At 37.6% G+C, this 16,217-nt stretch overlaps 1 protein-coding gene across 1 annotated transcript in view; it reads right to left on the bottom strand.

Moving 5' to 3' along the window:
* Positions 1-8,792: 8,792 nt before the first annotated feature.
* Positions 8,793-16,217, bottom strand: part of gbe1b (glucan (1,4-alpha-), branching enzyme 1b) — a 108,627-nt gene continuing 101,202 nt past the window's right edge. Inside the window, exon 16 of the mRNA XM_008426352.3 lies at positions 8,793-9,467. Within this exon, the coding sequence (XP_008424574.1) occupies positions 9,405-9,467 (63 nt within the window). The 3' untranslated portion in view covers positions 8,793-9,404. The remainder of the gene's footprint in view (positions 9,468-16,217) is intronic.

Here is a 16,217-nt window from a genome sequence, read left to right as displayed (position 1 = left end):
TTCTTTTCAACGCTGGATGATTATGAATTTCTTGTGAAGTTGTAAAAGACTCTGTGGGGGGAAATAAAGCTGCCACGCTCCATTCTCCCAGTTGTCCTGCTGTGGCTGAGTGGTTGGTGATCCTCTTATCCCAGCCTGGATCTTCATAGATAACACAAATCTACATCAGGATTTCGGTTTAATCTGCACAACTTTTTCCAGCATTTAATGCAAAAGTCACTGTTACACTCAAAGGTCAATTTATTAGGTACACCTTACCAGTAATGAGTTGGACTTCAGCCTGCCTTCATCACCGCCTAATTTCCTCATGGAGTACATTCCTCAAGGTGTCAGAAACATTGCTCTGAGATTTTGGTCAGTGTTGACATGACACCGTCACAAAGTCACTGCAGATTTCTGTGGTGATCCGTGATAAGGATTTTTGTTCCGCAACTTTACAAAAGTTCTGTTGGGTTAGGATCTTGTGACTGTGCAGGCCACTGGAAACTAGTCTGAGATTATCTGAGCTTTGTGACAGAGTTCAGTATGTTCCTGGAAGCAGTCCTCAGAAGACAGGGATGCTGTTAAAATAAAGAGATGGACAATTTGAGCACCAGTGCTTCGATATGGTCAGGGTGTGCCAAGAAATTATACCAAAACTATTGTTTACGTCAAATTTTGACCCCTTCCATCTGAAGGTTGCAGCAAAAATCAAGACTTCAAGTTGTTTAATGTCCAGTTCTGGTGAGCCTGTATGAATTACTGTATGAATTACTGATGTGTCACTGCTACCACAGCAGATGTGGTCTTCTGCTGTAGTAGCTCACCTGCTACAAAGTTTGAAGTGTTGTTTGTTAATCGTATTCTACATACTGTATAGAATACTGTCACATTCTTATGTCAAATCAGTTTACCACTGTTTTTCCCGATCTTTAACATCATCAAGGGAACTTTTCCATATAAGTGCTGCCTGTTTGATTTTTTTTTCTCTTTTAAGATCACTTTGTATAAACTTGAGAAACAATTGTGCATGAAAATTCCTGTAGCTGCTTCGGAAATACTCCGCCTATAACTACAACCATGCTTTCTTAAATAATTTTCTTTCTTCCCCGTTCTGATGCTTGGTTTTAACTTATAAAAGTAATTTTCTCTTTGTCCAGTGTTTCTGCAATGTGATTGGCTGACTGGCTCTCTGTGTTAACAAGCAGTTAATACGGTGAATCTTATAAAGTGGATGGTGAGTGTAAAGCCAACCATTTCAATACTTAATGCTTTTGACAATATGTCTGCAAAACAGAGAAATAATTTTGTCCGCTTAGGTTGTTGACATCAATTGGATTCTTTCATTACTGGAATGACTTCCTCTTTTACTTGGACTACAGCTAGTACCATGCATCAAAACATTATTGGAGTAGAAGAAGCACTTCAGATTGCCTCATCTGACGTTTTTTGATATATTACTGACTGCTACTCACCCTGCAGGCCAATTGTGGGTATTCTTGATGAATGGTAATAGGTGCTCTTAGGTGATTTTTGTAGCAACAACGTTCTCAGGGAAGGAAGTGGTTCAAAAGACATATTAAATCAGATCTCTACTTCTTTCTGGCTTCCCAGAAAGAGATGTCTAGAGGGAAGTCCCCTCTTTATAAATGACCATCTAAATAAATGGAAGCTGGTAATCTTGTTTCTTAGTAACATAAAGTCTAACTTTGAATCCAAAATGTTTGTGCGGTGTAAAGACCAATAAGTAATACAGCTAGAAGAAAAAATATAACATGTAGTACCACGCAAAATATTAATATGAAAGAACCGTTTTACATTTGGTCATACAACAACCACAAACCTCAGCTTCACAACTATGTGCTGCGGAGAATATCATAAGATTCGTGGAAAATTCAATTAATCACCATTCCCAAAAGTTTTAGTAGACAAGACTTATTGACTTTTACAGCAAAAAAAAAAAAAAAAACGTGCAAGCTTCTGTAAACACAGAAGCCATACAAGCACTTCAAAAGCTTCCGTTTGTGTCTGTTGTGTAAACCAATTACATTAAAGTCACAGAGCTGAGCATGCTTTAAAAACACATCTATTGATATTTTCAGACTCTCAAAGACTCCTTTAAGGTTCTGGAGGGAAAAGGACTGAAAAAGGGGTTTTGCATGATAAAGAACAATATCCCAAGTTACAATTCAACTTCCTAATCAAAACAAACTGAAGTCATACATTAATTATGCATGTGTTCAGTTTGTACATCATAAAGCCAACTAAATGCAAAAACAAAATACTGTCAAAGCTTGTTAAAAGATCAAAAGCTTACCTAAATTTGTACAAGAATTAATATGTTTATTTGTGGGTTCACAATATAACTCTGTACAAAAAAGAACAATTTTACTCTGTGCAATAAAGATTTACATGTTGTAATGTTTAAGCATATTTTATAAGTGCATAATGTACAGTGATGCAGTATATTTGATTTACTATTGGCTGAAATGCTCCGATTTCAGCATCTATCTCTTTATCGCTCGCCCATGAAAACGTGTCATCTGTTTAACAGATATGCTTAAAAACATCAATGATTGAGTCGCCATGGAAATATGTAACAATCACATTGTAATTAATCCGTATAAAATACGAATTTCACTTATTTGATTAAATTACTGAAATAATGCAGAGCTGTGTCTGTATTTGCTTCTGCATTTGACTCTTTTGTTGCAACCATGTGTGGTGGTAGCTTGAAATTTTAAGAATTGTTTAGAAAATATATTAGAAATTTTTCAAATTTTCTCCAATTTAGAAAAAAAAAAATCTAAAAGTAGAAATGTTAGAAGCAACACATTTGGAGGGAGCACTCTTAAAAGAACAGCAACCACACACAAAAAAGCTAAAGTTGTTAGTTTAAATGGAATAAGATTTCATGCTGTGTGTAACAGGTGTTCAAAGCTGTATAACGTAGAGGTACGGCAAGCAACCTGGATACAGTTACTGTTAGTTCTCAATGCAGCTGCCCAGCTGGTTCGATTCCTATCCTAGGGACTTCCTGTCTAAATATTGCAAATAAAACTGAATGTTTCTCATAACTGCAGAGAAAGGCGCCCATGCTGAAAGACTGACTTATAAAAATAACTCCAAACAATCCATACAAGTGAGTCTTGATTTTAGAAGTGGCCTTCTGAGGGCAGCTAAGTGTTTTTAGCTGCCATACAAACACTTAGCTGTTTTATTCAAACATTAACAGATTTTACAAGACGACATTTAGAAATGCTCTGGAGGAAGCAAACTGCGTCTAAGCAGATTTTTCAGGCACTAGGTGTTCCCTGCTGCTTGGACTGTATTATCCTGCAGAGAAAGGGGAGCTGTAGGATAGCGCACAAAGTGTAAACCCCTTTCATCACTCCATTCGGTGACATCTGCCATTGGATGAAACTGTATTTGAGCAGCAGCAGTTTGCACAGTGAAAAACACTCTCTGACTGGTGCAGTCTCATGGGCTCGGCAGACGCCATCCCCTCTGTGTCTGTCACACCTCCCAGTTTTGATGACATGACTCCTGTTTAGAAATTTATATTCATGAGGGCAAATAAGGAATGCAATTCAACAAACTGTTACAACACAGAACCCCCCGCAACAGCCTCCTGCGTGTGAAGTCTTCTCATGTACTGTACTGCATAGTTTAATAGTTTATACAGTACGACATGCATTTTTCATGGCACAGATACCTACAGGGAGTGCAGTCAATAACGTGAACACCTGTAAAATTCAGTGTTTCAGAAAGGTGGTTATTGCTCTCAGGTAGGCGTTGAGGCCATAGCATGTGGTATTGATGTTTTTTCTTTGCAGCATGTTTGGGGCATTGTCTACACTGTCGACACGGTTACCCCATTTTGGGTTTCAGCACCCTCTCAGGTCAAACATACAGCACATTGCAAAGATACTCAACCACCTCCAACCTTTTCACATTTCATCATGTTGCAACTGAAAACCTGAAATCTGGCACACACCAACACAATGAGGCACATGATTGTGAAACCGAAGACAAATAAAAGGGGTTTTCGAGCCGTTTTAAAAAATAAAAGTCTGAAAAGGTTTTTATTTGTGCTTTGATACAGCTAAATAGAATCCAAATGGATTCCAACTGTAATTCAGGGATTATTAGAGAGAAAGCAGCTTTATTAAGAACAAGGACAACATTAGACAGGTCAGGAATAAACCTGTGAAGAAGTTTAAAGATGGGTTTGATTATAGATCAGTAGTCCGAGCTTTGGACCTCATCGAGCACATTGCAACCTATCGTCTGAAAAGAGTACGGAACTTACCAAGGCATGGACATCCACCTAAAATGACAGGCGAGCATCAATCAGAGAAGTAACCATGGCGACTCAGGAGCTGAAATGCTCTATATGTCAGGAGGGACAATCTGTTGGCAGTTCAACTTTTAGTTGTTAATCTGGCCTTTACAGAAAATTGGCAAGAATACACCTAGTGCTACAACGGAATTGTTAAAGTATATTGATGTGTTTCAGTTGTCCAAAATCCAAATTATCATCCAACTGAGAATATGTGACAAAATATATAAAGTTCCTGTCACAGACACTAATTTGACTGAGTTTGAGCTATTTTACAAAGAGGAAAAAATTTGGAATCTTCGCATGTACGAAACTGGTGGAGACATATACCGATTATTAAGGTCTAATCAAAGCAAAAGGTTTTTTTTTCTTTTTTGTTGTGCAAAATATCGACTCAGGCAGGTTGAGAATATAGTAAAGCTGTGGCGAACTTTAATCAGAGGTGGATTTTGATGTGGGCTAAATGGGCAGTTGCCCAAAGCGGTTTAAGAAAGGGCTGGACCTCCCAAGAACTAGAAAATAATATATATCTTATCTGCCAGTTGTGCCTTCAATAAGTTTGTAGCTACTCATATCTATATGCAGCGGAATATGTTTTCCTTGCTTGTTGCCAAGTACTGGGAGACTGGGTTGTCTTCTGCTGGAAAAAAAAAAAAATCAGATTATTATTATTGCTTGATTTTTATTTGGTTGGGGTGGGCGGAAGAAGGAGGGCAGCATTCCTGCAAAAACAAACTGATTATAATGCGACAACTGTGAAAAAGTTACTGGGTTGAGAATACGTTTAGAAGACAAAAACACATTAGACAACAATAGCTGGTAACTACTAACTTAGCAGGGACATGCAGATTCAAGGTTGCTGTTTTTTTTATATATTATAACAGACTTGACAGTGCAGACAGTGGAAATTTGGGTGAGGTCTGTGATGCTGCTCAAAAAGAATCCAAACCAATTACTTCTTAGAAGAAGCCATATGATCCAACAGCTGAATCTTCAGACAGAAACAAGAAAAATCCATAGAAAAGAGTTAACAATAGAAAAGAAAACAATACAGAAAACAATAAAAAAAATCCCCATAAGAATTGAATCCACACCTTTGTGAGACAGCCTCAACAAAAGCTATTGTGAGCTTCCCTTTACTGCTATTCATGCTACAGTTGCTATTAAGAGGCTTACACCGACGCCTGTGCACAAAGACTCATAATCTGGTGTAAGTAGAACAAAGTGTGGGGGCCCAGGAAATGGAAATTAAAATATTACAGTCTGATGAGCTGTCTTTCATCCTCCTTGCATCATGTTGTAGGGAATCACTTGCGGTGAATTCTTCCGTGCAGTCATGTGGCGGCATTTCACAGCTTTTCTTGTCACCAAATGGAAAATGAAAGTTTTATGTGCTGCAGCACAGAGTGTAAAGTAGATTCCTTCCTTTGTCGTCAGAGAGATTTCAGGGCTCTTTCTGCAGTCGGCGGCAATATCCGAGCACACAAAACAAACACGCAATCTATCTGTGGCGAGATATTTTGATTGAAAGCTGCTGCATTGTTTATGTTTACACTAAAATGTTCGGTTGTGCAGTATTCTTAGAAATGCCTCTGTGGGTATTATATGTGCATAATGTTTTAAATGGCTAATTAAAGATAAATATCGCTAGTTTTAACTTGCAGACGGATATTTTGTCATGCATTCCAACTGCAAAAGACATAACAAAACGTTACAAACTGAACTTCAGAACAAGTCTGATAAAAACAAGTATATATTTAAAGTGAAAAACCCTCAGACTGTAAAAGAGCACGCCTCCATTTGAAGAGTTCTGGTCTTGAGGGTACAGCCAATTAGCACCAAAGGAATTAATTGGCCGATCCACAACCAATCCAGGAAGTAGCATTGCACCAAAGTTTTTCAGCTTCCCAGGCTGCATTGTACAAAAAAAGGCACATTTTCAGTGAATAATTAAAAGTCAAGCTCCAAAGAAAAATGACTGGAGAATACTGATGAATTTAATGTGAATGGAGAAAACAGAACCTCCAGTTCACTGTACCTCCTTTTCAATACAATTATTTAATCAATGTTAGATTATTTTGCAACAGAATCCAAAACCCATTTGTTGATTTTCTGCTTTAAATAACATAAAGGTAAATTAGATCATCCAATGTGTTGATTTTTATAAATATGTTATTGTAAAATCGGCATGTTTTTACTCAAGGTAACATTCTGATTTCATCAGCATGCCAAAAGTTACCCCCACCCTCTCTCTCTCACACACACGCACGCACACACACACACACACACGCACGCACACGCACACACACACACACACACGCACACACACACGCACACACACACACCTCCCTCCATACTATCTCAAGGATACAATAGAGAGGGATCAGTAGTCCAGACATCCAGGTTATTCACATTGCTTTGGGTTGACAGACTGTGATTTTTAAAAAATCTTTATTAGTAATGAAAGAGAAACGCTACAACAGTTACAGTCTATCAGACATCAGTTGTTCTTCAGAGAACAAAAGAGGACAATTGGTTGTGGCAGCAGCAAAATGACGGTGACACTGGGTCAGATACAGGGTGATTAAAGGCTCTAATTCAGGTGTACAACCTTGTTGCTTATAATGTATGCAAAGTGATCCTCTGAGCGATTTAAGAGGTGGAGAAAGTTCTTTCTTTTTGAATACTTAAACAGAAGCGGTGACATGTTCATAATATTTCTGACTAAATAGAGGGAAATTGTGTTGAATTTGGATGTGTTTTCTTTAAGCTGCGGGGAAGGCAGATCAAAACCCACCATATGCTACAGTATACACCTTAAATGACAGGGTCTGAACCAATTCAAAAGGTGTGGATCATAATAATCTGAAAATATGCATTTATCTGCAAATGAAAAAATAATCTTTTTTTTTAACTTTTATTCATTCAACTTGGAAGCCGCTTAAATCATCCAAAAGCAACAAGGGACTCCAAAGAGATTGAAAATGAAGCGAACATACAGACTGGCAGGAGATCTGTTATCGCAGTTATTTTCACAACATACCTAATGACATTTTGTAAGTGTGTATGTGGGGGTGTGTGTGGGGGGGTGCGCGTGCGAGTTCAGCAGTCAGCATCAGCGATGTTCCTCGGTTTATTTAAGTTAATCAATAACCTTCTCACACAACAGCACTACAGCGCTCCTAGAGCTGTTCGATAATCAAGCAAGTTGAGACAAAAGTCACAAAAGTCACAACTAATTGAAAGAGGCACATGTCGCTCTCTGTGTGGATTTTCCTGTTTTTTTTTGTTTTTTTTCCGGGAACGATCCCAGGGGAATGCGACAGCACCTAATGAGCACGGTGTACATAAATCACACACAGCTTCCTAAGGTAGTCAAGTATGCGAGTCACACATGTAATACCATCTTCTGTCTCACGCTGGTGTGTGCCGAGAGACGGCATCAATGTTTTGAAGTGGGATTTAGTTTGAGAATTTTACAGTAAAAAACAGCAGACAACTTTATGCAAAGGGAAAAAATTGGGCAAATTCTGCAAAAAAAAAAAAAAATGAACAAATTGATTTTTAAAATGGCAAACTGATGACTATTCATAAAATCAGTACAACATCCTAGGAATATGAAGTGGATTTGAATGTGCTCTGAGATACAATCCAACATTTAATAATAAATTGCACGGTGTGTGATTTATGTACACTGTACTCATTAGGTGCTGGCAGAGAGGCAGGAGGAGTGACTGAGATCAGATGCAACTACAACCTGAACACACCATCCTCACTGTAAAATACGGCAGTGGCAGCATCATGCTTCAGGGATACTTGATGAAAGGGAGAAAGTGAACTGTGATGGATGTAGCTAAATAGAAGGAAATCATAAAAAAAAAAACCCTGATACATGCTACAAAAGACTTAAGATTGAGGTGGAAATCAGGACAAGCAGCGACCTAAATTAACAGACAGTCCAGATCAAAGCTTAATTGTGTGCTGGAATGGCTTAATTAAAGTCCAGAGCTAAATCCATCTGAGAATCTTTGGTAAGACTTAAAAATGTATTTTCATTGACATACTAAAATCTAAGATATGACTAAACTTGAGCTACTTTGAAAAGAAAAAAAAGGTAAACGTTTCAGTAAATATGCAAACGCAGTAACCCTAATTGCGTTCTACAAATGAAGTTACAGTGTTTCTCCAAAGTCTTGATTTAGAAAGGGCTGACAACAATGTATGCCACAATTTTCACATTACTTTGTGTAACATTTTGAAAAAAAAAATAAAAATTTTTAATTTTCCCATCACTTCAAAATTACTCTGTATTTTGTCTGGTTCTGAATTCAAATTCCAACAGAATGCTTTGAGGTTTGCCACTGTAATGTGACAAAACGTGAAAAGCATCACAGTGTATGTAAAAAAAATGTATATAAAGATATATACATTGAATAGCTTTTAAAAAAAAATACAAGACACTACTGTAAAATGATTTATCAATTCATTATTTAGTGCAAGGGACTTTTTATTTGTCGACAGAAATGTTGAACACAGACGGGTCACAGGTGGTTACATACACACATTTTGGTGTCTCTTTCTGTATTTTATTCTAATACAAAATGAATCCAAACAAATCACTTCTGTTTCAACACATCTAAGTCTGAAATACTCTATTTTCTTTTATCTTTTTCTATGTTTGAATAAATGAGTGCTGGCTCTGTCACAGTTGCTGGTCATGTTTTTCAGATGACAAGCCAAACGCAACCAAGCCGAGAAATGGCTGCTGGCTAGCGTCGGATGGACTCGGCAGGGTTTTTGATTTTTAGCATCTAGCTGCTCGGATAGGTTGGACGCTTCCCAAATGGACCGATCTGAAGTAAATGGGGTTACACACCGTCTAAGGTTACAGATGGTATTTTGAAAGCACATCATTTTAAGACGCCTTACGTTCAACCCCTTCATTCAGAAAAAGGCTCAGAGACAAAAAAGTAGGTTTTGGACGGTGTGCAAGGTTGACACTTTAAGATGAAGGTGATTGTTAACACTCAGTTTGAGCTTGGAATCTGTTCTCAATCCCGGTCTCTGTGGAGACAATCATCCTCTAATAACAGTAATCTATCTCCTCGTTGGCCAGGACAATAGCTGTTCTGCAGGGGATGTAGACCTGAGGAAGAAAGAGACAGGGAGAAAGAAAGAAAAGTGAGACAACTGAAGATTAATGATGTTAACAAGATCACCAATTTGGAGATTACCAAATCTTCAAGTTTATTGTATTTTTTTTTAGAAGTGACACATAAACACCTGGTAGTGCCTCATGATGAGGCATAGACACTTTTTTTGTCCTTTTTAACCAAGGTCGATGTGTCACCTGGGGAAGGATAAGGAGGAGGAAAAAGACAAAGAGGTGTATTCACATGTGAGCAAAAAAAGTAAGTCCTGATAGGAGACAAACGCCACAGCTTTGATCAAAGTGAACCATCAAGGTTAGGAAGGTATAATTAACGTGACAGTGTTTCAGCTTCTCGGCCTCTGGATGGCACTAGAGTCAGGAAACTGAGCAAAAGGGTGTCAAAGCCCAAATCCCACCGCTACTCTCCCCTCGACAACATTTCGTATATTTTTGGTTGGGGAATGCAACTCTGAAGCGTCTGACAAAAACAAAACAAAAAAACAAATGAAACTAATACATTTACATTAATCAAAAGTTGCTGAAGGTTTCGTCGGGGACGCAAACCCAGGGTCAAAAACCTGCAAAGATGTTAAATTATTTAGGACAAGGGAAGAGGTGCAGCGACACATACATGAGAAGATGACCCACCTGCTGAGCGACCAAAATGCAAAAGCACCATTTTGAAAGGGCAACCAAAATCTGTGTGCTGCGTAGCATTTCTACCAATTCCAGTGACTTATTGCTCGATCGAAGCAATTCTTGGAAAGATGTCGAGTAGTGAAGTTTATGTTATTTATGGCTTTCACATGTGAGTCGCAATTGCAAGTGTAGTTTGTGGAAGAAAAAACTTTGGCCTTAAGGCTACAGGAAAGCTTCTTTGTGTAAAGGCTTGACAATTTGTTATTATAGTACTTGAAGCAATTCAAAGAGGATTAGGAGGTTTGGAAATTCAAGGCATGTTCTGTTGCTTTTTTTTTTTTTTTTTTTGTTCCACGCACCATGACAGGAACTAGTGCTTTTGTAGAACAATTGAATAACTCTTTGATAATGTAAGAAAGATTATACACTCACCAACCACTTAAGCAATTTGTGTTCACCATGTCTAGGCGCATACGCAATGAGTTGCTGCTAAGTGATTGACTGAATTGCTGTTAGAAGAAGTTGAATAGGTATACCTAATAAAGTGGCCGATCAGTGCGTATAGCTGAGGATGAGGCTTTTTTCACACATGCATCTGTTTTAAGATCTATCACAGCTGCTGAACACGAACTGGGGTGGAGATCAAATTAATATAGGAGTAAATATTTTATTATGACTTTTGCTAATAAATGGAGAAAGACTTGATAAGATTATGTTTCATGATATGTACTGCCTGGAGGAAAAGTAAACCATTAACCTTGCAAATGTATCCTGCAATTATATTTGGCCTGACAATATGAGGGGAAACTGCAAAATACAGTATTTGCTTTTAGCTAGTTGAAATATGTTACAATCTAACAAAAACATAAAAAAATAAAATAAAATAAAAAATACTTTCACTGCTCCATCAGAGATCTCCTACAACATCATCTAGCAGGGGAAAAATTCTTGCATATTTTTTTTTTTGTCTGCACTTAGATCTTACATCAATTTCTTTAAACAATTTAGGGATAGCTTTCTAGAGTTGGAAGTCTTTTAAAGCCTTCAATTGTTCAGTTAATTTGGTTGAAATTTTTGTGTGTTATTTCTTTTAAAATCCAAATTCCATTCACAAAAGAGCAATTGTGCATGAATTGGGGGCACCCCGTCTTCTAAAATGTTAATTTCCAAATTCTCCAATCAATGCAATAACTGTTTCTCATTATCTCCCAAATACTGGCTGTGTATCTATTGCAAATATGGGCTTGTGTGAAGAAGCACAATCTGCCACTGGGCATAAACTGATATAAAAGAAGCTCTGTGGACTGGGCAGGAAAAACAAACAAAGCTTGTAAATGTCAGATTGCCTAAATATATATATAGTACAAAGAGTCAGCCTAGTGAGGGCCTCATTTTCAAGCCGTGTGGCTAATAAAGCCTTTGATCAATCCTTTTGATATTCACAGTGTCATTTGGAGGCGAGAAGCCATCGTGTATCATTAGTCACTTCAGATTCATGCCAAAGGAAAAGCAAGACAGACATAAATGATGCGATATTTCCCCAACAGAACACTAAAAAAAGCGAGCAGAGTTGTAAACAGTTCAATCACCCCGCTGAACTCTCCCAGCCGCCCCTCAGCATCAGTAGATCTGAGCTCGCCGTGGATGCGTTTCTTTGGCAACAGTTTGTCATTGAGGGAGTCGAGCAGCCCGCCGCTGAAACACTGACACAGACATTGGTGCCTAATTAAACAGTCACAGTGGGAGAGTCTGCATGCAAAGGCGCCACAGAGGGAAGAAAAGCCAGAATGAATCGCTGCACCTGTTCAGACAAAAGCTACCACTGCGCCAAACCTGGAGTATGTCAACAGCTTTTATTTCCACTAAACGGAGAGTGTGACAAACGGTGACGAATTCTGAATGAAACGGAAAATGTAGCGAAGCGAATGTCGCATGCGGCGGAATACGTTCAAATTAACAAATTACTTCAAACATACATTCTGACAAACACAGCTAAAGACTTTCATCTGCTGACATAACTCAAACGTTGCAGGGTTCCCTCCACAATCCGAAGATTCAATATAACGAAATACTAAAGTCCTTAACAATAAATAATTCAGTAAAAGCTGCTCAAAAAGAAAGTCTGGCATTTCTTCTAGTTAAACTGAGCATAAAACTGCAGCAATATGTCAAAAAGCATCTCATAAGGTGGATAGAGCATCCACAGTACCATGCAACCATTTTTAATTGCCCTTAATTCCGCTACTTTTTAAATTTTTTCTTTTATGTTTACAAGTTTGTTTTTTTCTTCTTTTTCACACCTGACTATGCCAGCGTGTTGTGCAGCATGCATTTTATTTATAAGCTTTGAAACAAACCTACAGCAGATGAGTATAATTCAACATAAACAGTTTGTGGTTTCTGCAGGTTTCACAAACTCAAATTTAAGACTTTTGAACACTATTATGAATTAAATTATAATATGACAGAAACGTACAAAAAAATGTGAGTGTAAACAAATTGATATATATATATATATCAAGGACACACACATATAGAATAGATTTTATTTTGAATGTAAAAGGAGCAAACCATTTGTAGCCACTTCATATTCCAGTAGGTTTGTTATTTTTCTTTAATCGTTTACAACACATCTCTCTTTTGAGTAATTTTTGAGTCAAACAACAATCACTGCACTCGAATATTCATGCTTTTGGTGTGTTTTGCTTAATTAACTGGTGCATAATTGAAAACTTACTTCATAAATACCTCATCAACAGTTGATACAAACATTTAACATTGGGCTAAGTAGGTTTTGCAGCTCTAGACACGTTTTTCACTAGGAGTCGAATTCAAATCATCTCTTTAGATGATAAAAGTTGCTGACCACTGTGCAAACGCCAAGAACTAGTTTCTAACAAGATATGAAACATTTGTTTTCTGCTAATAAATAACGTAGAGAGTGTGTGTAGAATGGTTTCACAAACGCATCATCCCTGTGATAACCCTGCTGATATTCCGTGCTAATGACTTCACATCCCCGGTTAAATCATGTGGGGGATTTATGAATCATCATTCCCATCCACTCACTCACTACATATTCAAATGAATTACTCAGAAATATTCGACTTAATTCTCTTCAACGCATTACTGTTTTTTCGTCAGGGCAAACTGTCCTCTGGGATTTGTTTGAATATGTCTGCAAAGCCTCTGCTGCCTCTGATTACTCATTAGGAGTAGGTGTTTACTACTTCAGCCGCTCTCAAAGCACATTTCATTCCCACACTCATAAGGAACATCTCATATCTAGGCAACAGCAGGCTCCTCTAACCGTCGGATCAAACAGCATTTACTGTAGAACAAAAAACCGTATCTCCACTTTACTCCATCACAGGTGCACAACGTAATGAGATGAGAGGGAAGTAAAGTAGATTTCGCTTTTAAATATTGGATTAGCAGAAAGTTTGCCGACATACTTTGTCCCTTTTTTTTATTTTTTTTGCCTCCTTTTGTCTCGTGGATGTTCTTTTGTTGCCTCATTGCGTGCTCACATGAGAGAATTTGGATTTTGCACTCCCCTCAAGAGCTGAGTCCAGCCTTTGGGCTAATACTCAATCTGATCAATGTTCAAACACACTGATAAAGGATTCATGAGGCGCTGCGCTGGAACATCCACTCTCCGCTCTCCAGACCCCAGCTGCTTGTGAACGCACTGCCTGACTATCTGTGCACTTTAACTCTCCAGACATGTCTCTGTTTGGCTCCATTACTCACTTAACAAGAATCAACCCGCTGTAAGCACTTCTGTAGACAACATGTAGTTTGTATATTAGGCAGGCAAAGAATCTGGCAGGGTAACAATTCAAAACCTGCCTTGGAGGTTGGCTAAGCTTTGGATTTAGAGGATGATATGCTCACAAGAAGGGTTACTAGATTGTCAAGCTGAAACATTACACCCTGATGAATTTTATTTTTATTTGGGTAGTCTTGAAAAGAAAAAAAAATACTATTTTCCATTCAGTGTGCTTGCAGTTTGGAGTATCAATTATATAAAAATTCTAGTAATTTTATCACATTGTGATCACAACATATAATTGCACTTTATTACAGTTTGTTGCAATATAGCAACAAAAATTTAGCTCAAAACTGTTACAATTACACATGGCTTATGATGGTGGAAGGTTTAGTGTCCACTTATATTCAGACTTGTTTTTTTCTGATCCCTACATCAGAAAATGTATGGATCAGAAACCAAGTTATTTCAAAAGTTCCACCTATGTGTAATGTCTCCAAAATGTAACTTTCTAGGCAACATGTGTGACAGACCGACACTGATTATCACCCTCAACACATCATCACTGTGGAGAAACATGGTGCTGGCAGCATCATGCTGCAGGATTGTTTTTAAGCATGTGCAGCATGGATGGGTGGAACTGTTTATGGGGCAGTAAAGAAAGAAAACATTTCTTTACGTCCACTCTATGAAGTAAAACCCCTAAAACCACTGAGGTTTGCTTAGTGGCCAGTCTAGCTAACGTAACAATTTTTTAAAATGTTTTTCTGAATTTTTGACTTCTAAACACTTTGATGAGATGGTTATTGAAGGAGCACAGTTAAAAGTACAGAAAACCTTTTTTTAACTGTGTCTAAAAATGTATTTTCAGCCATATTGGATTTTGAGAACTGGTGTGAAACATTCAACCTTCCAATTTTTCATTCTGACTACAAAGGACCTTATCTTAAGTTTTCCAATCTGGATATTTAAACAATATGACTAAAATAACCCTTCAAACAGATATTGTCAATAGATTATTTGTTTTTCTTTAAATGACCGCTGAATGTTGCCAGCATGGATTTTGTGCAGCAAACTTCTAGTCTATGTACTTGGAGTTTGCATGTTTTTCTTGACCTATACAGTTACTCTCTCTTTTTTCTATTGGCTGCAGAAGACGGGCACAAGCAACAGTAAATGGATTACATTGGTATAAAGGACGGATGGGTAATTAATGACACTGTTGACAGTTTTTGGAATGGTTTCTCATTTTTCAGTTGCGCACTACTTTCTGTTGGTTGATCACATTAAACTACATTTGAACATGACATTGTTTAGGGTTGTAATTGATGTGTGCAAATCTAGACTTTTGTGATGCAGTGCAAAGAGGTGTGAGAGGATTTAACAGTGCTCTGTTGGATATTATATATGTATGTAAAAGTACGAAGAAGGTCCTTTGCTTGCTGTCACAGTTTTATTCTGTTAGTTCATACCTCCTCATCAACGTCAGGTCTTAGATCTGCGCCACGGAAATGAACGGCTTTTGATCATTTGCCACAAGCCTGCTACATTTCTCTTCACTTTCCTTCTCCTTCGTATTTCAGATTAATTTCTTTTTGAGAAACTGTCACAGGAGACAACCCCCTTTGATGCATGCAAAGTTTATCAAAAGGTTTCAGAGCAGCTAATTATTCTTCACACTTTCTTAGCATTACATTTTTGACATTAGAACACTCAAACAAAACTGTACATGTGACACGAACTCCAAGAAGGATAGCCGAAAATTTCCTCACTGAGGGAGTTTTTTATTCTCAAGAGTATTTAAAAGTTTCTGTCAAGTTAAATTAATAAACTGTAATTGTTCAATAGTAGTCCTTGATGTACAAAAGCCTCATAAAAGGCTCCCCATAGGAGATCAAACTGTCAGTTCTCTTAGACAAAGAAAGTTGACAGATTTTTATCTAGATAAAGAGAATGAGAGCATTTCACTCAGTTTTATCTGTATCCATTTAAAACAGTTCCCTTTTACATATTGCCCTTAATGAGGCAAACTACTGATTTAAACTGCCACGATTAACAAAAGTCACACAAAGACATGGTTATAGACAATGGATGGATGGTATTATGTGCTCCTTAAATGTCAGTATCTTTTGCACATAAATAAAACTAACAGATGTGCAACAATTTTAATATAACACAAAAATCTTGAGCTGGACTGGGAGAAATTATATTGTAGCTACATGCATGCAGAGCAGTGAAAATATGATTACTGAAAGATAATTTAATTCATTCAAAGGAAAAAAAAAGATATCCAAACTAATCTGTCCATTTGTGAAAGCATTAATGTTCTCCTT

This window comes from Poecilia reticulata, chromosome 13 (genome assembly GCF_904066995.2).
Source record: "Poecilia reticulata chromosome 13, P_reticulata-male-v2, whole genome shotgun sequence".
In the NCBI taxonomy this organism is placed as follows: domain Eukaryota; kingdom Metazoa; phylum Chordata; class Actinopteri; order Cyprinodontiformes; family Poeciliidae; genus Poecilia; species Poecilia reticulata.
The sequence above is the reverse complement of the archived record's forward strand: the minus strand, read 5'-3'. Positions and strand labels throughout refer to the sequence as shown.